Source organism: Protomyctophum bolini (genome assembly GCF_963924005.1).
Source record: "Protomyctophum bolini genome assembly, chromosome: 22".
In the NCBI taxonomy this organism is placed as follows: Eukaryota; Metazoa; Chordata; class Actinopteri; order Myctophiformes; family Myctophidae; genus Protomyctophum; species Protomyctophum bolini.
In genome coordinates, this window is record NC_137883.1 from 11,941,767 (window position 1) to 11,969,315 (window position 27,549).

General features: G+C 44.8%; 1 protein-coding gene across 1 annotated transcript in view; it reads right to left on the bottom strand.

The window, feature by feature from the left end:
• Positions 1 to 16,853, bottom strand: part of prag1 (PEAK1 related, kinase-activating pseudokinase 1) — a 30,182-nt gene extending 13,329 nt beyond the window's left edge. The window contains exons 1-3 of the mRNA XM_080755956.1: positions 16,592 to 16,853; positions 9,711 to 10,146; positions 7,501 to 9,161 (exon numbers count right to left, since the gene is read on the bottom strand). Of these exons, the coding sequence (XP_080612082.1) occupies positions 7,501 to 9,161; positions 9,711 to 9,992 (1,943 nt within the window). The 5' untranslated portion in view covers positions 9,993 to 10,146; positions 16,592 to 16,853. The remainder of the gene's footprint in view (positions 1 to 7,500; positions 9,162 to 9,710; positions 10,147 to 16,591) is intronic.
• Between the last annotated feature and the right edge of the window lie 10,696 nt (positions 16,854 to 27,549).

Genomic DNA, 27,549 nt, shown 5'->3' on the forward strand with positions numbered 1-27,549 from the left:
GTCTGCGGCCAAATGCATCATTGATTTGCGCATCCTTGACATGAAAAGGTTTGGGAAACACTGCTTTAAAGTTGTTTTTTTTATCATGGAGGGCTGGTGTTAACGCAGCACAATATGGCTGAGTCAGGCTTCCAGACAGTCATATATGTGCAGCGCAACAGAGGATTCTAATCTAGAATGGAGAACAATGGCACCCAGTGTGTGTCTGTAAGAGAATCTACCAGGATGTATTTAACGTTCAACAGGAAACCTTGAACGTTTCTCTGCTCTTTCCTCCTTCTGTTCAGCCCTATCACCTTGCTGTGATATTGAGTCATTTCCTCTTGCATTATCGTTTATTTTTGCCCTCCTTAAGCCACACTGTAGAGCACAGTGTTTCTCAAATGGGGGGTAGTTGATTCTATGGTGTTAATTGGGATACAAATCGTACCAAATGAGGTGTCACACCGGGGGGGTCCCTGAAATTAAAAGAAGCTTGAGAATCACTTCTCTAGCCTATATTTCACCTTCCCGAACGTTTACCTCAGCTCTCCCTGCTATAACTATTTCTGTCCCAGCCTTAAGTAGCCGGAGCGCATGCAGAGATGCTGTTCCATGCTCTTCCATGTTCCATACTATTTACCCCGTGAAATATAGTGCTGGTAACTATATCTGCTGTACAGGAAGCATAGCTACAGCTATAGTAGATGCAGTAATAATTAGACATGCAGAAAGGTTGGTGAGAGAGAGAGAGAGAGAGAGAGAGAGAGAGAGAGAGAGAGAGAGAGAGAGAGAGAGAGCGCACAGTTGAGCACCGGTTTACAGCAGCTTGCTTCAGTTGCAGGAACATCAGAGAAAGAGGCTGAACATCCTAGTTTGGCTTTATGCAAATCACAAGCTATGTAGAACATGGACATTTTTAACTCGCCCCCCCTCCCAGGGAAAAAAACAACTTTGCATATCGACATTTCCAGATGCAGACCATGCAGACCAATTTCAAAGTGCAATTTTCGTACTGGACTTAAAATACTATTCCCTTCCCATGCCTTGATAAAAATTACAACAGCAAACACTTTCTTTTCCTCCTCAGGCGGTTCGATTGGTCGGGGCTGAATGAATCCCCAGTGCGCCCAGTGTACAAGGGATGGTTTCGGACATTCTTACGTATTATAGCAGACCATGACCAGCACGCGTGGAGGAGGACAGGCTGCGATACGAGAGGAGGATAAAGGAGAAGAAGATAGCCGGCGGTTGGCTGACACCAATGCCTTTCCCAAACCGTCCCGTTTCCAAAACACAACCACTGAGCTCATCTCTCTCCTGTCCTGAACAACCTATCGCGGAATAACACATATTACAAATATCTGCAAACCTCATCCCTCTTAGATGATTGCTTTATTACATGGGCACACAAATACTTTGGTTGAAGTAAATACAGGAGAAAAAGGAGTTACCGGCGTCATGCAGCTGCCTACCTCATATTGGGAAGCTGAGGATGATCCTAGCAGACACCATGCCGCCTCGGCTCGCTGCTAGTGCCGCGCGTCAGTAACGCACACTAGTCATATGTATATATAAATATGCTCCCGTTAAATCCTCCTAATTAAAAAATAAACGCTCATAGCTCACACATAGAATCCACTGGTAGGCTACACACAAAGATAAGGTTGACTTTTTTAGAGCAAAGGTGGTGTGTCAGCCCAGCAACAAGACGCTGTTCCGTTATAGAGAAGGGATCAACATAGCTTCGTAGGGGGGGGTCGCAGGTTTCACTTTATAGAGAGGGGGGGGGGAGAAGACAGGCTTCCTGATTCGAAATATTCGAATGTCTGTTCTGTGAGCTCTGTTTCTATGATTGGCAACTGACTATGTGAGCCTGGGACGGTTTGGGAGTTGCCAGGGGCAACAATCTGCTCCACAAGGCGCCCTCACCCTGGCATCCTTCACTGACCTAAGTAACACGGCTATCCCATAATAGTCACACACACACACACACACACACACACACACACACACACACACACACACACACACAACTCATCCCTTACTTACCCCAACCTCAACTCTATGGAACTTTACTAGAAGCTTTAAGTGGAAGTGGTGACACCAATCTTATCCCCAATTTGACATGCAGACAGACGCCAAATAAGTGGTTTCATGCCCAACATTTGTCCCCAAATGTGGTCTGTGTCAGGAACACAGGCGCACACACGCACGCTTGCACGCTTGCACGTTTCTTTTCCGTGTGTTTTTTTTAACTTGACTTTTAACAACCCCTAATCTAAACCCTGAATAGCTAATCATAACAATCTTTTATTATTTGTAACTCTAAAAGGCCCCAGCTCACAATGTCCCCGTAAGGTCACGTTGTTTTTGGGCTTAGTTTCCTTAGTAATGCAAACACAAACATGCACACAAGCATGCACACCCAACCACAAGCGCACACACACACACACACGCACACGCACACACACACACACACACACACACACACACACACACACACACACACACAATCAGAACATGCTCGGAACACAATGGAGAGACTGAAATGTTTCAAGAGACAAGGCTCTTTTGGAGATATCACACATCATCGCTGTCGGGTGGAAATCTCATATTATGTCTAAAACGTGACTTTTCAGGAAATGGGGGGGGGGGGGGGGGGGGGGCGCAAAGAATATATATTCAAAGATGTTGTGAACTTGTGGATCTGCTATTCTTTTTAAATCTCCCCCTACAGCCACGATATGTTCCACACCATCTGTGGCTCTTCAATGATTCAGCACATCAAAACGCTGCCTTGGCAGAGTGGACAGGATGTGCCCGTGTGTGTGTGCCCGTGTGTGCCCGTGTGTGTGTGTGTGTTGTGTGTGTGTGTGTGTGTGTGTGTGTGTGTGTGTGTGTGTGTGTGTGTGTGCGTGCGTGCGTGAGTGCGCACGTACAGGTCCATTTGGTTCCATTTGTATACTCTCAGAGTTAAATTAACATTGATTTTACAATATAAATTGGGGGTCCCAGAGATAAAATTAACTGGGTGTCCGTAGACTAATGCATTTCAAACTGGGGGGGTCCTTGAAATTAAACGGGTTGAGAATCACTGCTAGAGCCGTAAAAATCGTAAAAATCTTGACAAGAAAAAGTGCACTAATCTATGTACCTTTCCTCTTTTGCCCTGGTCCCTGGATTTGAACACGGTCTCCTGAATTGAATCTTTCTTTCTTTTTTTTTTTTTATAGAGGGATAGGTATACAGTACAGGGCAGGCTGACAGGAAATTGGGAGAGAGATGGGGGGGGTGACATGCAGTAAAGGCCGTCGGGATCGGGAGTCGAACCCGCGGCACACTGCCAGACTGGATTACCAGCCAAGGTGCCCAGAGGGCTACGCCAGCCGCCCAGTCCAATGTAATCTTTCTTGACCATCAGGTCAAACTTCAGTCGGTCAAATCCTGTGTCTACTGTAGGTGAGACATGACTTTTGACACCATCTAAATGTCTCAATAGAAGAGCAGGGAGACAAACATACAACCACATATATTGTATTAATATACTCTATCATAAAATAGGGTTAAAGTATGGTAAAAGTAGTATGGTTAAAGTTAAAACCAAAGCTGTCAAATAAATATAGTGGAGTAAAAGTACAATATTTGCCTCTAAGACGTAGTGCAGAAGAAGCATCAAGTATTGGAAAATTGACATGCTCAAGTAAAGTAAAAGTACTTCAGAAGTGTACTTAAGTACAGTACTTGAGTAAATGTTAATGTACATTAGTTGCCTTTCACCACCACAGAAGACAACTGAGATAAAGTGAGAGGAGCTGAAGCTGTGTTGATGGGTGACTGGCGTGAGGCATGTTCCCACATGTATCTTGACAAAGTGTATTTTTATCGGCGCAGAATGCCAGCAATGGCATAACAGCGCAGAGAGATGGGAGCTGACTAGAATTACCACCGAAAATAAGGCTCCCTGAAATGTGATCGGCGACAGGCGTGACTCCGCAACTGACCGGCGGGGTCGCGAGGAACAAACACTAATGTGGCCGCTGACAGTTTCATTTTGGAGGGTTTCGAATGTCACAACAAAGCAGCCCAATGAAGGAGGAGCGTGGCTTCCTTTCATACAGCGGCGTGGACAAGTAACAAAGTACATTTACTCGAGACAAATATTGTACATTTGACTCTGCTACATTTCCAGGAAGGGAGAAAGTACTGTATCAATTAATCACACAACCACTTAAACCCCATATGGTTGAGCGGAGGCTAGTCCCTCAGGAGCCAGGATGCTATGTTAATGTCTTTTGTAGACAGGGGGCTCCGTGGCACAAACAGAAGGCATTTGGAGAACTACTGGTGGCTGGCCTTATTATACCATAACTGATGTCATGTTCATTCATAGCTGTCTTATATTATATTGTTATCCTATTTTAACTGTGTAACTAGTGTTACAGTACTTATTCTGCACGTGTTCTTCTATACCCTTACCTGTATTTTTGACAACTGAATTTCCCTCAGGGAATGTCTGTCTGTCTGTCTGTCTGTGAATAGTTAACACCCTGAGCGCACAGGCTGGGTTCTCCGCCCAGCCTGTGCGCCCTATCAATTAGTAACGCCCAGCGCTCAAGACGGAGATTGATCAAAAGGACGGAGATTATTGATATCAAAACCGATCGCATCGCTCCACAGGCTGGGAGCGTCTGTTGCGCAACACTCAATGTTATTTTCCGATGTCATCGAAAATGTTCCCCCCCATTTTAGCCGACGAGATCGAAAATCTTAAAACTTGAATAACTCTTAATCTAAATCATTCCGTCCAATTCTAAGAAAAGATTATGTGTAAGACGGCCCACCGCGGCGTTAGAATTAATCATACCTCCCGTTGTTGCCGATCGCCTTGAGAGTGTTTTGGCTACATCAAACTACTTCAGCCACATCCAAGATAACATCTGGTCCGTCGCTAAATGTGCTTCACTGCTATAAATCGCTGGGGGCTATGATTTAATGGGTTAAATAACCCCGGGTGTTCGGGGTGTCAACTGTGCTGCGGTATCTTTGAAAACACACTGATATGTGTTTGTGAACAGGACAAAACCATGCAGGCTTATTTTGATCCAAGTTCACAACCCGCCACATCGTGACGGGTTGATGGGCTATTTTCACCACGATAAGAGTACCGAAGTCCTGACATCAGTTGTTCATCGCCTGGGTTGTAGAAGTAATTTCTCTATGGAGACTAACATTGAGTCATCTTAAAATCGTCTCATATAAGCATTGTGGTCCAAAAATAAACATTTTGCAAGGGAAAGGGTGAAAATGTAACTAATTCGGCGGCAGTAACATTAGCGTTTTCTCGCCATCAGCTAATTATTCATATGAGTGAAAGCGCTGGCATTGTAGGATAATGTTTGTATTTTTGGAACCCAATTCTTATTTGATGCGATATAAAGTAAGTCTATGGGAATTCAGCATGGAGAAATTAACCGTGACCCAGGTAGGATGTGTAAATGACGGCAGACTTCGGTGCTCTAGTAGTCTATAAGACACCATCGTACGACTTGGTTAATGGATAATAGCCCTAGTACCACTAAATATTAATATTAACATTATGATGCTCAATGATCCATCTCTATTAACTACTGTAAAAAAAGAGACTGTTTTGTCTTTGTGCCCCGATATCAGCCTGTGTCTTTCACAGTTCTGTGTCTATTGTGTACAGTGGCAGCCAAAACGCATGTACGGCAATGTGACACAGCAAACGGAACAATTTGACAGGCCTGTTTGTGTGTAAATTAGAATTGGAAAAAGTCACACTGTTAGTATTTGAATGGAACAGGGAGTGCATTGTGGGGAAATACACAGCGACAGAAAGGAGGCTGATTCAAGGCTGAATAATCGTGTAATGAAAGGAGAGGGCGCTGCAGGGGTCACTGGCATGGCTGCACAAAGCAAGGAAGTACTGAGCACGTGTGTGAACACACACACACACACACACACACACACATACGTGCTTGTATTTTACTATACTTGTGAGGACACATCAACGCTTTTAGGACGTCAATTTTGTGAATGTCATTTTTACTACTGCTTGTCCTTTTTTTAACCCCAACGCTAAAGCCAGAAATATCTACATAAGCTCACAACTTGTAGGCTGCGTGACATCGAATAACTCTGCATAACTAACTCCTAAACCTAACCTCTAAATGCCTAACCCTAAAGATAACCCCAACCAAATCTTTTCCTAAATCTGAAAATCTCTTTTTTACCATAAACAAACATTTTCCTTGTGAGGAGTTTGAGGACCAGGAAAATGGTCAAACGCGCACACGCACACGCACACACACGCACACGCACACGCACACGCACACGCACACACACACACACGCACACACACACACACACACACACAGTCCACCGGTCTGGTCCACCGGTTCTCCATGCCAAAGAAACAGGCATGTGTAAACCAAATGTGGTTTAGGCAAGCATGTCCTGTGCTGTACTATAATGTCCTGTCCTAGCTGTCATGGGTCATGACACGCCATATGTTGGTTACCGTATATTATGCGAAATAGCAAAGTCCCATATGCACGTACAAATATGGATGTGTCCACACAAAGCGCAAAACAAAAAGGATGTGAGTGAAGAATGCCTGGTGCAATGTCACACACCGTAGCACAGTGTGTCAGACAATAGATGAGTGCTCATACAGTTCTTATCCCATTCTGACCGGGCACCCATTTTGGTGTTTAGCATCATGTTATGCTTTACCTATTGAAAAATAGCAGATCTACAAGCTCATATCGCGCCACCGAGTGGCGCGATACGAGCTTGTAGGTCTGCTATTTTTGAAAAATTCGAAGAACGACTGACATTTTTAGAATCTGATCTCAGGTCAGAATGGGTTCATCAGACCAGTGTGTGTCCTAGTGGAAACCTCGTATGAATCTGATCTCAGGTCAGAATGGGTTCATCAGACCAGTGTGTGTCCAGTGGAAACCTCGTATGAATCTGATCTCAGGTCAGAATGGGTTATTAGCCTCATTGAGCATCCCCAGACTATTTTCCCACAATCGCACTTTTTGTTAAAATTGTGCCGGATAAACCCCCCATCAAAATCCATTCTGGAACTCATCATAGAAAACTTCCTTCTACATGCTGGTGAAGGAATACACAGGCATTTACAATGGAATTTTTAATATGAATTCCAGACGCCCACAATTGACTTGTCTATGCCCTCCAATCCCTGAGATTATTTTTGGCCCTTTATTCTTAATAGCAAATAATAATAAATAAACATTTCTCAACCCTCGTCTGCAGTCACCCTGCTTTCCCTGCTCGCTCCTTTGAATTGGCCGACAGCAACTGAAGGAAAACGACCCTTTCAACCTGCTGTCCCCGTTCTGGGAATGTCAGTATATATAGTCAAAGGTAGTCCCAATCAAAGAATCTACAAGCTCAGATGTCTATTTCCAAAGGCTATTTTCTCTACCTAAGGTGACTAGAATAACAGTGGGTGTGAGTGGTTCTTACCGGTGGTGTTTCTTGGGTGGAGGTGGTGGTGGACAGGCTGCCTGCAGCTCCGAGGAGGCGGCGAGCAGCGCTGCCTTGGCCAGCATGCTCCTGTTATGTTTGCCCTCCTCCTCCTGCTCGGGCTCCGTGCCCTCACTCTGCCCCTGACAGGCACCATTGTCGGGGGCAGGCGGGAGGGGGAGGAGGAGGAGGAGGGGGGCCGTGCCTGGCTCCGTCACCGGGGGGGCCCCGCCGCGAGCCGCCCGCCAATCCCTGGCCTCCCTCCAAGCGGCGGCGCAGTTGACCGGCCCCGCGGGGGAGGAGGAGGAGGAGGTCGTCCCCGCTCCTGACGGCGGGTTGGCCGCCGGCGGCGTCTCCCTCGCGTCGTCCTCTTTCCTCACGTTGTCGTCGTCGTCCTCCTCCTCCTCCTCGATGCGACAGTTCCAGCCGGAGCCGTGGTGGCTGGGCTTGTGTCGTCGCTCGTGGTTCTCCGCGTGGGGCTTGAGGTGGCCCTCTCTGGGGGAGAGGAGGACCAGCATGGGGAGGTCAGGCAGCGGCACCGGGGAGGAGGAGGCGGAGGAGGCGCTCGGCGAGAGGCTGGAGGTACCGAGCTTCGGGGAGCGCATGTTCCTCTTGGGGGGAATGGGTGGACTGGACTGAGGCTTGGCCTGGAACAGGGCGGAGAGGCTGGTCTCGGTGCTCACGGGACCGCCGGGGTTGGTGTGAGCGGGGCTGGGCCAGTGGAACACCGGGGGGCTGCCGCTGTCCTTCAGAGCGGTGGGGCTGAAGTGACACTGTGTGCTGACGGCAGAGTCGGGACTGCTCAGGTAGAACGTCCGGTTATTGTCCTCCGTGCGGGCGGCCATGACAGTGATGGTGGCCCTCTGGCCCTCTGCTGGCAGCTCTGGCTCGCAGCGCTCAGACGCAGCGCTCAGCGGCCTGCGCTTTCTCTTTGTGCTCTCTGCATATATTGGTTCCGTCTCTGGCTGTCCGTTGGGTGTGTGGGATTGTGGACTTGCCATGGGGCTCCGGGGACTCTCCGAACCCGCCCGCCTTCCTCCCGACCCCGACCTGTCCGGCCCCGGCAGCGAGTCTGTGCTGCTACGATAAGAACAGGAGGAATCTGATAGGCTGGAGGTGGGAGTGGGAATGCGTGGCTGGGGATTGTGGGTAACTGTGTCAAAGGTGAAGGTTGTGGAAGAGGAAGGGATAGAAGTGATACCAGCATCAGAAGTCCCGGCGCTGATACCGTTGCTGTGGACACCGACGGCGTCGGGACTGGTGACGCTTAAAGGTTTCTCTGCAGCTTTCTGGTTGAGTTCTTGATGATTGGACTTGGCAGTGGTTACACCACCTCCACTGTAAGTGCTCTTGATAGTTCTCGTGGTGGTGTTGATCGTCTGTCCAACGGGACTCAATTTCAAACTCTGAGGGCCACGGCCCTCCTCCTGGGTGACAAAGATGTTTCCGATGACCACGGGCACTTTGGGCAGGACCGTGGGGGAGAAGGGGCCTGTAGGGGATAAGGGTCCCAGGGGGCCAGGGGAGAAGCAGGTGGTGTACCCCATCTTGATTCCGGAACTGGGACTCTGGATGCCGCAGCCATTGCTGTCGATGTAGAGAGAGGACAAGTCCAGCAGCTTCTTCAGGCCCAGATGCTGCACTGGGCTCTTTGGGTTCTCCTAATGCACGCGCACGCACGCACACGCACACGCACACGCACACACACACACACACACACACACAGAGGTTAGACACCTGAGTAAATACATGAATAATTCGCAACCTTTTTAAATTCAAAGACCGCCAATTTGACATGCATTATACCCACAGACCCATATTTGACACAGTTCTTTGGGACCCCAATCTCTACTGTAAAATCCTCAGTGTTCATTTAGTGTAGCAAATGGAAATAAATTGCCCAGAGGGGTCCATTCGTACAGTGTCACAGTAACTGATCCATGAGGATCCACTGGTGATCCCTGGACCCGACGTTGAGAAAACAAATAATGGTACACAAAATGGTACAAATAATACATACATTAATCCATTTAGGACTGAGGCCAATTCTAAAAACGCCTTCTAAATACTGAACTAAGTTTATTAATTCAAAATGTACAAAAATTTTATGCTGCTAATTTGCTGCTAAAGAACCAAATAAGTGGTTCCCGTCCTGAATGGGTAAAACACCAAAAGGGGTTCCCTTCCTGAATGGGTAATCATTTCCTCACCTGCTCTATGTTCATATTGACATCTGCGGTGACGTCGCTGGTGTCGGCAGCGTTCATCATGGTGGGCCTGACAGCGATGGTGGGCTTGCTGTAGGGCGACGGCGCCGCTACGCCATCCTCGTCATCGCCTCCTCCCACGCTGGCCCTCGGGCAGACCGCCGGCGCCACGCCACCCGGGCCGCCTCCGCCTCCACGAGACCGGTGGGCGCTGAGCGGGTGGAAGCAGTTCTTACAAGAGCCCGGTTTCCACACGTGTTCTGCAAAGTCGCCGCACGCTGACATCTTTTTTGTTGCGCTAAGCGGGGGGGTTTTGGGGGGGGGGGTCAGAAGCGGCTGCTGAGCGGTCCACGCGACACCGGACGACCCGACATGGCCGTGTGGGGCGGAGAGGAGGAGGAGAAAGGTCACTTGAGCGAGCGCCACGCGGTGTTGAGGCCTGCGGAGGAGAGAGGAAACAGAGTTATTGTGATTAGGGAACTAGACTGCATTGATACCGTTGTGATTATCAAGCTGCCTTATTTCAAGGATCCCAGATATTTGATAAAAAATATATACACATATAAATAGGGGACCCCTATACACCTTAAAACCCTCCGTGTTAATTTAACTCTGAGAGTGTACAAATGGAACCAAATGGACCCGTGAGGGTCTAAGCCTAAGGGTTCTTTCGGGACCTAACTATCTATCATTTAGCAGCAGACCCCCCTTCAAGGACCCCTCTGCGAGTCCCCAGACCCCAGGTTGATAACCACTGCTCTACACTATTCTAATAGTATGCAGATGAGCTCCTCTGTAAGGGTTGGCTATGATGTTCAGAAACTCTGTCTGACATACAAAACCACAGTTTTGTGTACGTTCAGTATTGCTCATATATGTATGTCTACAATAACAAGTTGTGCAAAGACCCATATGACTTTATCTGAACAACGGTATGTTTATTTGTATATCACATCCCAAACACAAGGCAATTCAAAAGTGTTTTACACAAAATATGAAGTGTTTAAGACCTGCCTCTGTTGATTAAACAATCTCAGAGTCTCAACATGCTTTCTTTTAATCAAGACTATAGGCCTTAATGGACACCAATTTTTACCAACTGGTGTCCTTAATTTAGTTTCATGTTATAGTCCCCTGTTTTAACTTAAGCTCACTCACTGTGTGGCAGATTTATCCTCCTGTGTGCATCATTTTAGAAGATGGATGCAAAACGGGTTTATAGTCACACCCAGCTCTGAGTCTAATTAATGTGACTTAGACACTGCTTACATCATCACCCACCAGAACCACCCTACATAAACATTAAGACACAGCACCAAAGGGGCTGTGTCCACAGAGGTGTTTCTTTTCCTGTGTACATTTTGAATTGTTTTAAATGGGAGTGTCACGTAAATACACTATGCTGGAAACGAGGAATTGCACAATTACCACCAGTGGCCAAAAAACTAAAAACTAAACATTTGCATACATTTTAAATTAAGAAGTCAAAAGAAAATAAGTGAATGAGATTGCAGACAGTGCAGGAGAAGGTAAAAACAAGACAAAAGACAATGCAACACAAGACAAATTAGTACAAGACACTTCAGTCAGTTACACAGGAGATGTGAATTAGGTTATTAGGTCTTCACAGCCATTGGTGAAAGCCAAAAGGGGAAAGCAAGTCTTTTTCCATTTGTTAGGTACAGCTGCTGCTGTACCTAACAAAGCTGTCATTGTTTTTTTTTGTTTGCATCAAACTGTCTGAGAGCGAGGCAGAGGAGATAAGGACTTGTTTCCTCATTGCGGTGTCATTCCAGCTGAGATATATTTCACTTTAATTGATTCCTGTTGCTAGTTTTACTATCAAGACCCCTGCAAATGGAACAGGAATTAAACTACCTTGTGAGTGAGTGTGAACAGAGAGTTGACAGAAAACAGGGGTTCCCAGATACATTTTGGTGTCTCCCTTTTATAGATGTTTTTTGGGGGGAGAGGAAATCCTTTGAAATAAGAACGATAACTATAGGAACCTAAAAAATAAATTAAAAAGGGACATATTTGAGGTAACGTCACAACCACAGAAATGGGGTCTGTGACCCCCCCCCCCCGTCCCAGGCCATTATTTGGGAAACACTGCCGTCTGACAGCATTATTCAGCTTGTTATCTGTGTGCTTGTAACTTTAGAAGCGCTGGTGTGCACTGTGCTCCTTGTTCCCATGGCCTCCCAAATAACAGGGTCTGGGCTTTCTGTTTAAAGTGAAGTGAAGGCATGCCCGTGTGACCCCTATCAACATAAAGGCCTTCTCCAATGCTCCAACAGCCCCCCCCCCCCCCCCCCCAAAGCTACAAGAAGAGGGTCTAAGGAGCCTCAACCATCCCGGTGGCTGGAATGTCTGGAATGCGTAAAGGCGCAAGTCTCACCAGGGTGAATCTCACACCCTCGACTACCACCCCCCCCCCCCTCACACACGCGCGTGCACATACGCGCACACACACACACCGACACAAACCTAATGTTTGTATCTTCATTCCTCTAACAAAATCCCCCACGCACGCCTCTTCCTGTTCCTCTGTGTCTGTGTGTGTTCTTGTGTTTAATGGGGATCACCCAACCCCCCCCCTCCCCTTAACGTTTTCTTTACACCGTTCTAATTACCTTGCAACAAGCCATAGGAAATTACCCCACCTTCACCTTCTAGACTCTAGAGACTCATTATTACCTGGAGAACGACGTCACAGTAGGCTAGCTAAATACTGATTTACACTTATTAGCAGATCATAGATCTGCAAGCTCACAATGTGTTGCGGTGCGATTCCTGCCTACAGGTGCCGGTGCTCGTGTTACACCGATATGGTGAGCTGTCACCTTTTGTTGCACTTCAGAACTACTGTCAAGCATAACGATTGAACAGCATGAGAATTCTTGTTCCCCAATTTAGGCTACAGATTACCAGGATTTTTTTATTTTTATTAGCATAATCTGCGCTGTTTGCATTCATTACGTGCTAGAAATGTGTGAACTGTTTTGTCTCACACTGAGCGAAAAGGAATCGATACTTCTGGTTACTCGCTCAGAGCACAGAAGCTGAGAGAGTGAGAGACTTGGACTTAGCCTATATATGTAGCTATACAACCATTGTTTCCACCAAAGTTCAATAACAGCTCTTCAAAAGTGTCCACTCATACCTCCAGTAAAACAAGCCGGAAGAGCAACTAGGGGCATGAAGAATGAAGAGAATTTAACCTCATGCATGTTGACATTTTTGCTTTGTTATACTTGACTCACTTGGCGCTGGGAAAGTACCGTTTTTCCGAGCCATCCCACAAAACATGGAAAACCATTCCAGTGGCACTGTGTGTGAGTCACACGACCTTGGACTACAGAGTCTGATTAGACATTTCTAAAGAACCAGACTGACGCCCAATAACAAGCAGTCATGCTGTAGGTAAAGAGGGCGTTCAGATGGCCAGAGACTGACCTTCATGAATGAATAATGAGACGGAGGGCTGTATAATGTTCTGCTTAGTAAGACATGGAGAATTGTGCCACTCCACTTTCACAGCAACGAATCATCACCCACAGAACCACGACGCACCAGCCCGGCCTGTATAGAGGATGTGCGGCAGGCTGGCCCATTTGAAAATAGCCGATCTGCAAGCTCACACAAGTCCCATCACGACAAATTGTGAGCTTGGAAATCTGCTATTTTCAAAAGATTATCATATGTTTGAAAACTTAAATCGGACATTCTGCACAATGACTACTTTAGAATTCCAGACTTTTACTATTATTATTAAAAACATATATTGATATTGATTGCCGTATTGATACTTGAGTACTTTTTCCACTACTGGTGGCATTTAACTCCAAAGGTGGGCAAGAAATAAAAAGTAATCATTTCTCCATTGACTAGGAATTGATCATTCTAAATATGCTTCTCGTTGACTTACATTGTACGATGAAGAGGCTCAGGAGGAGCATTTTTAGCCGATAAACGAAACAAACAAACAAACAAACAAAGCTGATTCTGGCAATACAGAACATCGCCAAACCCGGTATACTTTATTCTGTGCGTCTCAATTAAGAGTGTTTTCGTTCTTGCTGACAAACCAGAGTGATCGACCTCGCTGTTGACATTCCAGCAGTGGTGGAAAGTAACTAAGTACATTTACTTAAGTACTGTACCTAAGTAGAATTTTGAAATATTTGTATAGTTCACGTGAGTATTTTCAATTTCCGACACTTTTACCTCCACTCCATCTACATCTCGGATCCAAATGTTGTACTGTTACTCCACTACATTTATTTTAAAACTTTACTAGTTACTTTGTAGATTTGATTACAACAAAACATACATTAACCACTTCATGTACATGTACACTTTCTAATTTACTTTAAGTATACATTTTGATACCAATACTTTTGTACTCAAGAACATTTCGAATTCCAGACTTTTACATGTAGCCTAACAGAGTATTTCTATACTTTTACTCAAGTACAAGATAAGATGCAAGTACTTTGTTTCATCACTGCATTCCAGACGGCCGTCTCTCCGGCTCAAGGTCCAATATTTCTCACTTCCGAGCCAGCGAGCTTAACCTCCGCGGAGTTCATTCGTTCGTGTCACAAACCTGAATCCCACTTTAAGTAAACACTGCCCTGTCTGTGGAAATTGTCTCGTGTACATGCAAAAAAAAAAAAAAAAAAAAGGATAGAGAAATGATAGTCGAGTGCAAAGAAAATGACTGATGCGATGCGGGTCTAGCCGTGGAATTTGACCTCATATAATGAAGACAGACCCCAGTGCGCCCTTTGATTATACGCTTTCTGCTTTTCTCCCCCTGTCTCTCTCCTCCCACAGACATAGTCCAATATCTCCACATTCATAGAATGCCATTTACGTGGGCATAGAAATATAGAAACGTGTCATTACACATGACACTTGATTACACGCATGCACGTCCAGTCGTCCACCTAATTTCACTGAGAAATGCAAATACAGTGTGGTCATGAAATTTGCAACCATTAACTCTGATTTGTACCTTAAAAACTGCAGAACGTCATAATCATTTCTCTGACCAAAAGTAACCGAAGACTATTGGGTCTGAATGTATATGCACAACAAAGAGCACTGTTTATCATGTTGCTTCCTGTAAATAAACAAAGGTATCAATACTGCAATTATGTAGGTATACTCTGTTACAAGCAGTCCCATATTCAAAATGCACTTGAGTAAAAGTACCGGCATCAACTTACCAAAAGTAAAGTATAAGTACCTTCATTGTGCAGAATGTCCCATTTCACAAGTTCAAAATGTATAAAACATATTTTGAAAATAGCTGAAATATATAGATAGGGCTGAAGTAAAGTGGTTATTAGTGTATGTTTTTTGCTATAATAAACTAAATCTACAAAGTAACTAGTAACAAAAGTTGTATATAGGCTAGTTGTAGTGGAGTGTAAAGTACAATATTATCCTCTGAGGTGTAGTGGGGGTAAGTAAAAGTAGGCTATGGAAAATTGTAAATATTGAAGAAAGTTATAAACAAAAAACTCAAAATTGTACTTAAGTAGAGTACACCACTGCTGAGAACGTTATAATCATTTCTCTGACCAAAAGTAACTGAAAGCTATTATAGTTTGGGTCCATGTGTGTATACACAACAAAGACTAGTGTTTATCCAGGGATACAGAAATTAAGAGAAGAATGCCCTCAGAGAGGTATAACAACAGACAGTCTGACAGCACAGCACCCTAGTGAAGCTTGTCTACACACAATGACACAACAGCTGAACAAAACGACACTCCATGGTCCATTACACAACAACAAAAGGGTTTGCATTTCTAAAACTCTGGAATTTGAAACAACAAGGCAGGGGGACAAACGGAGAATGAACTTCCAAAACAAATAATAGGCCTATAGGAAAATAAATAAATAAATAATCACATAAATAATGAGGCACATCAAACACACGCAAGCGCGCAGATGCTCTCTCTCTCTCTCTCTCTCTCTCACACACACACACACACACACACACACGTACACACACAAACGACATTGGCAACAAGAAGAGCAGAGAGAGAGAGAGATAGAGAGAGGGGGGGGGCGAGGGGAGACGGAGAACCTCAGAACCATGCATGAATACGGTATTCTGATATCTGATCCTAAATATTCAGCAACAGCAACCACATGATCGTTGTAAATGTATATCACGTATAGCCTATAACCTCCTCCCTTGTTCCGCATCTGATAACAATAGAATAGACTACATGATTGTGTTTGTTCCGATATAAGTTTCAATCATTAAATTCTCGCCACAGCCTGATCGCCTGCGTCCTTCAATCATTCAGCATTTACCTTGTAATGCTCGGCACTGATGGATCAGCCTGCTTGATCTTCTATATCTCATCTGTTAACCTGAATTACAATCTTAATTCTCAAAGCCATCGGAACGCATGACCAATAGCAGCACTGACTGACTGATCGCATCCACGTCCATACGGTCCATTTGTTACCATCCGTCCAGGCAGCAGGCACCCACGTGCCCAGCTTGTACAATTTTTAGATCTGACATTTTTCGAGATTCAAACACGTCTGCTGCGGATGTGTTGTTGTGTGGTTATGGTGACATTGTAGGCGATTTAGCGATATTAGGGTATCTCACATGAAACAATTCATTCAAAATCAATCCCTTGTAGGCTACTGCTCCATGAAATGTGATTAAAATCGGAAGCCAGTGAAAGACATGTACACTGTAGTGTTACAGTGTAGTGTACACCCGTCTCGCAATAATGAGATTCGTACTAATTACAACGCTTACTACGATCACGATGTCATAATCATCATGGAACGCAAGGTTACGCTGACTGTCTCTCTGGCCAAACCCATTTCATTTGACTTACCTGCTCAGGCTTCTTCCTCCACTTGCCTGGCAACACAAAAGCTGCCCCACCAAAAAAAAACTGATGTTTTTGTGTCCCGCAAAAATATCGACAGGTAGGCTATATCAGATTATCAGTCTTTCGTTATTTACGCCCCATCCATCCGACAGGTTGCTGCTGGCTGGGGAAGGTTCTCCGTTGAGATGAAAGGTATGCGCAGTGTCTTTTAGTTCCACTGAGCAGCGGCGGTGCTGCGGTGCTGCTGTGTCAGACTGTGTGTGCGACGTGCTTGTGTGTGTGTGTGGACCGACTGACTGACTGCCGTGTGTGCACACACACACACACACACACACACACACAGCATGCCTCTCTGCAGACAGGAACATGAAAGCAGGGTGGGAGGAGTCCACGCTCCCCAAACTCACGCATACAGGATACTATGAGCTATGCGGTCTGGCTGCTGCTGCTGCTGCTGCTGCTGCTGGTCAGTAGGCTAGTTACTAGGTATAGTTACTATAGGCTTACTATAGACTACTATAATGCATGGTATGCAATGGTATGTTACTATACTGTGTACACAGTCTGGCCAGTCTAGGAGGTACAATGAACTAAACTATACCAGTGATTCTGTTAAAAAATGTTTGAACCATGTCAAGGACTCTGAAATTGCTTTGTATTTGGCCACGGACACCCGTAATAAGAGAATATAGTGTTATTTTTCAAAATTCACATTTCTTCACACACACACACACACACACACACACACACACACACACACACGACTCTTTCTTGAGAACCACTGGGTGTTACTTGTCGACTAAAACTATGATGAAAAATGTTCGTCGACTACCTTTTGTTTCACCTTTTTCGCTCTGAAAATAGCATTGCGATGCGTTGTATAAGTCGGCTAGTTTCAGCATGCAACAAGTGTAAAATCAGCCATTGCGACGTCATCAAGGCCTGCCAAAATACGTTTTAGTCGACAAAATCAACTGTAGATAATAGCCGATTAAAATCCTATATTTAGTCGACTAAAAATAGAATATTAACTAAAACATTTCAGATGACTAAAACTAAATTACATTTTAGTCAACAGACATATGTGCCAAGAAGCGGCAAGAAGATGCCTAGTCCAGGCGTCACTTCCTGGTTTTTAAACAGCTGGATGGACATGGCACTCACGTGCAGCTTCAGCGCTTGCATCAGGTGCAGCTTCAGCGCTTGCATCAGGCAAATCGTTTCAGTTTTTTTGCAGAGGCGTCAACTTGCAGCCACGCGCAAGTGTCATTTTGATTCACCAGCCGTTTAAAAACCCGGAAGAGATGCCAGGGCTAGGCGTTTCTTGCAGCTTAAGTGTTCTTACACTCAAAGTGATATAACGCCAGTGTTCTCCGCTGTGTGGAGTCGGGCACATAGGTTGTCTCCGGCTGTCTCAGCCGGGAGATGGTCCACCCCTCTATGCCCAAAAAACCATAGGTCTCTTTCAGCCTACTTTGACACTAACTCCAGGGGAGCCCATGATCGAACTGGTACGTAAGTGGTAACCTTGCGGTTCCCATCCGGCCGTTCTACCCCTGAGCCATATGCTGACTTAAGAGCTGCTGAAGGCTGTTAAATTGTCCCCAAGACTTGACCAATGACGCCATGATAACCTAATGGTTACGGTGGCCATAGAACCATTAGGTTCTGTAAAGAAACGTCATGCTGGGGTTATCCTGCATTCAATCACAGGTTGTTGTGTGTCTAATCTAATGTGAAACCCTTCAATCACCCTTCAATGGGCCTCACCCTAGGAGTTCCCCTGCCTGGCTGCTACCGTTCTCTGTATTGGCAGGCAGCAGGGCTGATAGCAGTGTTGGCAGGATCTGCGAGCAGTGGTGTAAACTAAGGTAACTAAGTACATTTACGGTTAAGTACTGTATACTTCAGTACAATTTTGAGGTATTTGTACTTTACTTGAGTATTTCCAATTTCTAATACTTTTACCTGTACTCTCATCTCAGAGGCAAATATTGCACTTTTACTACACTATATTTATTTGAAAACTTTAGTTACTACTAGTTACTTTATTGATTATTATTACAAGACATACAGTAACCACTTCAGCTGTACATTTTGGCCATTCGAAAATAGCCGATCAAGCTCACAATGCTTGCAAAGAGGAAGATTGTGGGATCGTGTTTCTAATGAGAGGCACATCAATATGTTTGACTTTTAATGGAGATCTAGTGGCAAGTCACCCAAATGTGCATCATTTAAATGTTATTGTAGATTATCTCAATGTATTTGTTTTTCATACACATAGCCATGTTATTGTTCTGCGCTTTCATATGATTTTCTCTATAAAAACGTATAGTATTATCATTATTGTTGTTGTTTTTATGAGACTATATTTGCTATCAATATGAATGATAGATACAGAACGTTTTGAAAATTGTTAGTAGCCTGCAGTCATCGTGATCATAATGTACCCTACTCCTACCATCAGCTCCCAGTACTTACTTGCTTTCCACACCCAAACCATGCAACTCATACGCTGAGTTGGAGGTGCCTGTGCCTGAGTTGGAGGTGCCTGCGTCCTGTGCCATGAGTCATGACCTTGTGGTCCAAAAGGAGAGTGCTCTACAGACAGCTGAGCTACCTGGACACAAAGCCATCGATCGTCATACTCCAAATGATGTCAGCTACTCACTGTGAACATGTGAATGCAGCTGCAGTATATTATCTTCATGTCACATACAGCGGTTCAAAGTGGGGGTATTTTAACCACTTTATCCATTTATGTTGGCTATTCAAAAACAGCAGAGCAGCTTCTAAATCTGTTATTTTTGAGAATATTTAGAAAAATATATATCAATTTGGAGGTTTGAGAACCAATGACATACAGTAGGCTAGATAAGCAGCTTGTGACATTATGAGGCTGGTGCTCGTGGTACTCATACCCACTGGGGCCTGGAGCATGGTGCACACATTACATAATCCTGGTTTGAATTATGAAGGAGAAGAGAGACATGCAGCAAGTTATATATATATATATATTGCCTGCCTGGTGCATGAGGGCTTCACTGCAATGCTACATTTATATGCATATATGATGAATTAGCAGTTTGTGGACGTGCTGCAGTCTAGCAAGCTCTCTCTCTCTCTCTGTGTGTGTGTGTGTGTGTGTGTGTGTGTGTGTGTGTGTGTGTGTGTGTGTTATGTAATTGTAGGGGTGGCCATATTCAAGTGAGTACTGTGGCCGTCTGAGAATCATAAGGTTGCTGGTTCAACTCTGTGCTCGCTCCAGTCTGTGTTGAAGTGTCCTTGAGCAAGACACACTGAACCCAGCTCCCTGGGTGTTGTAATAATAATAATATAATTACTCACTGCACCTAATAGTTAGGATGGGTAATGTATTGATTTCACCCACCAAGTCTAACAGTTAGGAATATGATGGGTAAATGTAGTGATATCACCCTTATTAAGTTAGGATTGGTAAATCCTACAAGCGACGTGTTGTGTGCATGTACATCTGCTATTTTCACTAGTTTGGATCCCATGAGGCAAATATCTCATTTATCTCGAGCTAATACGGTTGGGAATCACTGTGTCTAGACTTAGTAAAGTGGACCCGAGTTGGCTATGACATAGTCAACTCAGGTCCAATTTACTTTCCAGACAGAAAAAAGCAGTCAAAGTAGATAGCCGCTATGTACTTGGACTACTTTTTTCTGTCTAAAAAAGCAGCTCACAATGTGTCACAGTGCGACCGTCTGCGACACATTGTGAGCTTGTAGATATTTAGGCTATTTGTGCCTAATGTTCCCCGCAGAACATGGAAGGTCGAATGCTTCACATGGGTTAGGTCAGGTCGGGCCAATGACAGAGATATTGATTCATTTAACACCATTCTAATGTGCATTCCAGTGACTGGGGTTTGCTATTGGATACAGAATGGATTGTGGCCAGAAGTCCTTTCACAGTCAATACTGTGATATTATATAGTTTTTCGTCCTTTGTAGGAGTAGTGTAATCGGATTCCCCTGAAAGCCGGACATGTATTGGATAGATGAGCTCACAGCTTGTACATCTGCTATTTTTCAACATGTTTGAAAAACTAAATGAAACATCTTCTCTTCTGAGGGTCCATGGCTGGCACAGAAAAAAAACAAATGGGGGGTCCGGATTCCGCAGCCAAATACATATAATTTTATCAGTTTGAGAACCACTGATTTTGAAGGCATTTCGTAGAATCAGCCTCAGGTATCATTTTATCGTCGCCATGACCTTTGCAGGGAATGGGATTCGTGAGCAAAACAGCCTCAGGAACCAACCGCTACCGAGTCATGTGGCCCCATAGCATAGGTCAGGAGCCGATCTCCTGTTTCCCTTGCGGCAGGGAATCAGACTTCAGAGTACAGTGTAATACAATTATGAGTCTGTCAAAAATGCAGACTCACTCATCTCTTTTCCCAATTCGTTTGGCTTTAATCTTAATCCAAAGTAGGTTCCGTTCCGTTGGCCTAATGGTGGCCAATCCTTAGGAATCTGGCTGCCTTTCCTCCGGTTCCAACTTTTCAGGAGTGAAAAGTAATTAAGTACATTTACTCCAAGTACTGTTCTTAACCACTTCAGCATTCATATTCTGGGGGGAACATTAGCCATAAAAGACAAGGTCACTTTTGGGGAAGAGATTTTGGTGTAGACTGAAAAATAATTCAGATCCAGTTTACCAAGTCTAGAGGATTTAAGTGGTTAGGTTGTTTAGCTTTTTGTACTAAGTATATTTTAGTATCCAACATGGAGTCGCGATGAATTTAATGGATCTGTACAATAGAGCGTCGCAGTCCCACCCCGACGAGGGCCCAGGAAATAATTCCCCCCCATAGACCTTTTAAGAAGTATTTATTTAAAGACATTTACGCCACGGACAAAGCCAACTCTTGTGACAAATCATGACAATAAACACAATGTTTTGGGCAGATCAAATAATTTGTGAGAAGAAAACAAAGGCAGGGTACACACTGTACACATTGTTTTTCTTCTTACTATTTGATTGGCCCAAAATATTGTGTTTATTGTCATGTTTTGTCACAACAAGAGTTGGCTTTGTCCGTGGTGTAAACGTCTTTAAATAAATACTTTTTTGAAAAGTCTATGGGGAAAATGCATGGGGAATTATTTCCTGGGCCCTCGTCGTTCTGAAAGGGGCGGGACTGTGACGCTCTATAATGTTTGCAGCCATGGTGAGACAATATGCGATCAGGTGCTGTTCGACAGATTGGAGAGAACACCGTGGTATACTCAGAAAGGTCAATTAGTCAACTCTACTCAAATCCCTGGTTTGAACCGACCGCTGGAAGAGGAAGCAAGCTCTGACAACAAGCATTTGTTTTGCACGAAAAACACTCCTCAGGCTCCTCAGCCGTCGTCAAGTGGCTATGGCCGTTTTTTAGCCCAAGGAGTGTTTTTCGTGCAAAACTCAGAATCATGAAAACACGTCACATGCTACCTAAAGCATCACCTATTTTAGCATTTTTCAATATGTTCCACCACTGGGATTTCTTAGGACTTTTCATATGTTGTTACTAACATATTCATGAAACAAAAAAATAGTTTAAAGAGTTTCTGTTGCAATTTGTTTGAGGTTGACCCCTTATTATCCATAGAATGCCTCTATAACATTAAAGACTACCAAGGACTGTCCGACTAACCCCCAAAGAATACAGAGTATAAACAGTGCCTAAGAGAGATGAGAATGAGAGCCAAATACACAGCAAGCTTTCACTTTGCTGTCGCGGGAAAATAGCCAATCGACAAGCAAGACAAGCAAAAAGACACTAGTCTAGATAGAGCCCCAGGGGGACTCCGCTCAACCATATGGGGTTTAAGTGGTTAAGTAAGAGAAGCTGAGTGCTTCTTCCACCTCTGGCCTTCATGGCTGCCTCTGCTGCTGTTGACACACTGTCTAGCAGTGGTGGAAAGTAACTAAGTACATTTACTTTAGTATAAGCTCATGAAAACTAGTCTCGGATCCATATAACATACTTTTAAGTGGTTAATAGCACTTCATTACAGCCATTTGAAAATAGCCATTCTGCACAATGAGTACATTCACTTTAAGTAGGCTACAATTTGACACCAATACGTACATTTTGAATTCCGGACTTTGACTTGTAACAGATTATTTCATTGCAGTATAATTGATACTCTTACTCGAGGAGAAAACGTGAGTACTTTATTTCCCACCATGCTTTCTAGGTTCCTGCGTGCACGGCACTGACTGGCGGGGGGGGGGGGGGGGGGGGGCTCTGCGCTCGAGACCAATGATGAGTCACTGATGACGAGGAGGAGAGAGAGAGAGAGAGAGTAGCTGTCAGAATGGATGTTTGGTTGGTTGTTTGGGAACACCTCGCTGCCACTTCTTAACTTCAAGGGATCTTTCCAATGAAGTTGAAATGGGAAGATGGGAGTAATTGCGACACGTTCTAAGCAGATTATGTCACCATGGAAACTGGGATGCTGCCCACACACACACACACACACATACACACACACACACACACACACACACACACACACACACACGCACACACACACACAGTATAGCTTTTAACCATTATTTTAAAGACCCAGCAGATGCGTGGCACTATAGTTGTTCCTTGACGTTGTCTCCCTGCTGAAAGCACCGCAAGCACACTGTTGACCACTTCAAAACGCTGCGTGTGTGTGTGTGTTTGTGTGTGTGTGTGTTTGTGTGTGTGTGTATGTTTGTGTGTTTGTGTGTTTGTGTGAGTGCGTGTGCGTTCCTCCTGAACAACCATCACAACGCTCTCATCGGCACACAGGTCAAAGGTCACCCCCACACCACCCCCACCCGTGTGTAACTGTACGCCTCTGGGAGGCACACACACACAGTACAACACAAGTTAAGATGTATTGCGTGTGTGTGCGCGCGTGTGTGCGTGTTGTTGTGTGTGTATTTGTGTGTACGTTTAGGACTGTGGTGTGTGGGGGCGGGCGGGTGTCAGTTTCAGTGCAGTTCTTTTCACCCCCCGGCCCGGTTGCCATGGGAGCAGTTTGTTTAAATAAAGGGGTTGGTGTAGCTTGGAATGCAAGTGATAACGCAAGACGGAGCCGCACCTCACACAAACACAAGCAGCACACACAGCATGTACGCGTTGCGCTCGCTCACGTACGCACGCGCGCACACACACACGTGCACAAACGCACACACACACACACACACACACACACACACACACACACACACACACACACACACACACACACACACACACACACACACACACACACACACACACACACACACACACACTTCACCCTGATGTCGCCTTCCTCACCCTTTTAATTTGAAGGACATCCAGTGTGATTATGATTATGATCTTTTTAAATCTCTCCATTTGGTTCCTAACTTCTATCAATCATTTAACTGGGGAACCCTATTAAGGACCCCATGGAGGGACCACATGTTTTGGGGGTTAAATGTGGTTATTTTGGGGGGGGGGGGCGCCCTGAAAAGGTTGAGATCCACTGTCCTAGACAGTCAGTGTCTCGTGACGACGTCTGTGTTTTTGTGCGTTGGGGCTGTTCATGTCTGCACAGGTCCGCTGTGGGGTTATGAAACACACATCCTCATCATCACTGATCCATTCCACTTCACCCTCCATTAAAACCGCTGTTTGTTGATGCAGATTTAAAGGATTTATCACACCGTTCAACCTTTGTTTGCACAGATTACTCACAATAACATCTATTACAAGACAAAACCCTTCAGGACTGAGCCACAGAAAGATTGTTTAAAACTCCTTACATTGTCGTCTGTTACACAATTATATTTTTGATGCTTCAAAACTTTCCATTAGGATCAATAAATCACTATTAGGTATTATTATAATTATTACAGCAGGTATTATTTTCATTTATTTTGCATATGGGGTCATGATTCGGGGTCATCATTAGACAGACAGACGCGCACGCACGCACGCACACGCGCACACACACACACACACACACACACACACACACACACACACACACACACACACACACACACACACACACACACACAGCTAACAGGCAGTGCATCAGTGCATCACTTGGTGTTAATCTGTCACTCTCAGAGCCATTTACTGTAATGGCCCTGAAACGACCCGTTTGTCCTTGGCTTACAATACTGCTCTCTCTCTCTCTCTCTCTCTCTCCCGCTCTCCCTCTCACACACACACACGCGCACGCGCACACGCACACGCACACGCACACGCACACGCACACGCACACACAGACACACACACACACACACACACACACACACACACACACACACACACACGCACAAGCACAGATGCACAGACACGCACATAAAAACACATCTGGCAAATCCATTAGTGGACAATTACAGTAGATGACCAGGGCACAGTGCCACTTTGAGTTCATGAGGTGTTCAAATGATCTTAACATGGTAGCTATACTCACACACACACACGCACGCACGCACGCACGCACGCACGCACACACGCACGCACTCACGCACGCAATCTGAGACTGTGCTGTGGTAAAAATGTGGATCACTAATCCATGACTGTGTCCACTCTCTGCATTTAGAGCTCTCATCAACTGATGAGAGAATCAGCTGGCAGGTTGTATATTAAACTGTGCGCTGTGTTATTGTTTTATTATTTAGTGATAGTATATATATTCATAGAATATCGTTGCTGTCGGGCAGAAACCTCTTATCTCCATATTTTATAGTTTTCCACATAAACGTAGTCGAACTTACTTAAGTATATATATTTTGGTATTTGTGCTTTGTACATCTCAGAGGCAAATATGGTACTTTTACTCCACTACATTTAGGCTATTTGAAAACCTACGTACTAGTTACTTAGAAAACACACTAAGCACTTAGCAGTATATATTTTGGATATTTGAAAATAGCAGATCTACAAGCTCACAATGCATTGCGATTCGACGCATTGTGAGCTTGTAGATCGGCTATTTTCACATTCTTTTTTTAATACATTTTGACCTTGTGAAAGGGGACATTCTTACACAATGACTACTTTTACATAGTACATTTTGACGCCAATACTTTTGTACTTACACTCAAGTACATTTTGAATTCCGGACTTTTACTTGTAACAAAGTGTTTCTATATTGCAGTATTGATACTTTTACATAATTAAAGATTTTGAGTATACCGGTACTTTTCCCACCACTGACATGATGAATATTGTAATAGTAGTTAAACAGTTGGAGTACAAGAAATTCTTCCGCTGAAAGTCCAATGGATTCCACTGACTGCTGAAAACACCTCATGGCTAAAAGGGAACCACCAGGGTTAGAAACGTGATGAACCTTCTCTTAACGACCTCATGCTCTCCTTGTCTGCCTCCCAGCTGCTTTACAAGATCTATGTGATTACTACTGTCATTACTGTCAATGGCTGACAGACCTCCCTGTCAATCTTTGTGTTTATATTAGCGGCGGTGGTCTCTCTCTCTCTCTCTCTCTCTCCCTTTCGCGCACGCGCACGTGCACACACACACGCACACGCGCACGTGCACACACACACGCACACGCGCACACACACACACACACACACACACACACACACACACACACACACACACACACACACACACACACACACACACACACACACACACACACACACACACACACACACACACACACACACACACACACAATCTTAATTGGTTAATTAGCTAGTGCTCATAGATCAATCAGAGAGATTTCATCTCAGAATTTACTCAGGGCCAATAGTGTGACAGTGATCCACTTCATCAAGTGATATTTAGTAAAAAAAAAAAAAAGTAAAATAGACCTGGAATTCAGTGAACAATAACATATTGTCTATGTTAAGGTGGAAACCTCAGGTCCAAAACTGTAGCAGACCCAGACGCTCAAAAGGGGTCTCATCAGTGGAACGCCAATTGAGCATGCGCACATGCGGGATGATGCGACGCCTGGAAATAGAACAGTGGTGGATTGGAACGCTGTGCGGGGTGTCAATGTCAACGTGCAATTGCCGCGGGTGTGTGTGTGTGTGTGTGTGTGTGTGTGTGTGTGTGTGTGTGTGTGTGTGTGTGTGTGTGTGGAGAGGGGAGGCTGTTTTGATGTGCACTGTTCACAGCCAGTGTGTTAATGGCTTTCAGACACCTCTCATTGAACGAACAAAAAACAAGCATTCAATTAAATGGACAGACCAGCTTGCTACAGGTGCTCCTAACAGTTGCAAATACGACCTCTTTGGGTTATCCTCTCCATCTCATCTCAATCAGTGTCAAGACAATTAAGCACCCCATTGGCCTCCAGCTGGGTCTATAGTGACTAATTACAACCTCTAGTAGTCACCTGCTGCACCCACTTAATTACCATGGTGACTGAGAGATACTACAGAGGAAGAAAGCCATCGTAATGGTTTTTTATTCTGTGCGTTTGTTGTTTGTTTGTTGTTTTTTTTACGATGCTTTATGCAGAGTCATGGAGAAACAAGAATGAAGAGTGGTCATTTGTCACTAACTCCTACAAGCAGCAAAATGTTGTGGCATATGTTTCCGCAAGACAACTGCACATAACATTTGCGTGCTCACACAGTTCGCCAAACCGCTCAGTTTATTTGTTTACTCCATTAACTGTTCATTCATTCATTTTATTTGATCTTAATTTTCCTCTCCTTTCCCCCCGCGGCCGCCACCCTGGGGAGGCTCACACCACCACCGCGGCCCATGTGCTGTTCAGCAGACATGTTGAAAAACACGCCGCTAGCTCGATGTGTCTCCTTGTTTTGACCGATCAGCCAGTCTGACTGATTGACTGAGTGTGTTGTTGTGAGCCACGCTGACTGAGCACTGCAAGACAAAAGAGCAGAAAGAAAGACTGCATCGAAAGAGAAACCACTTGAAGGATGAGTCAGTCAGCAGGAGACAAATGAGACCTATCACTGTCGAGTC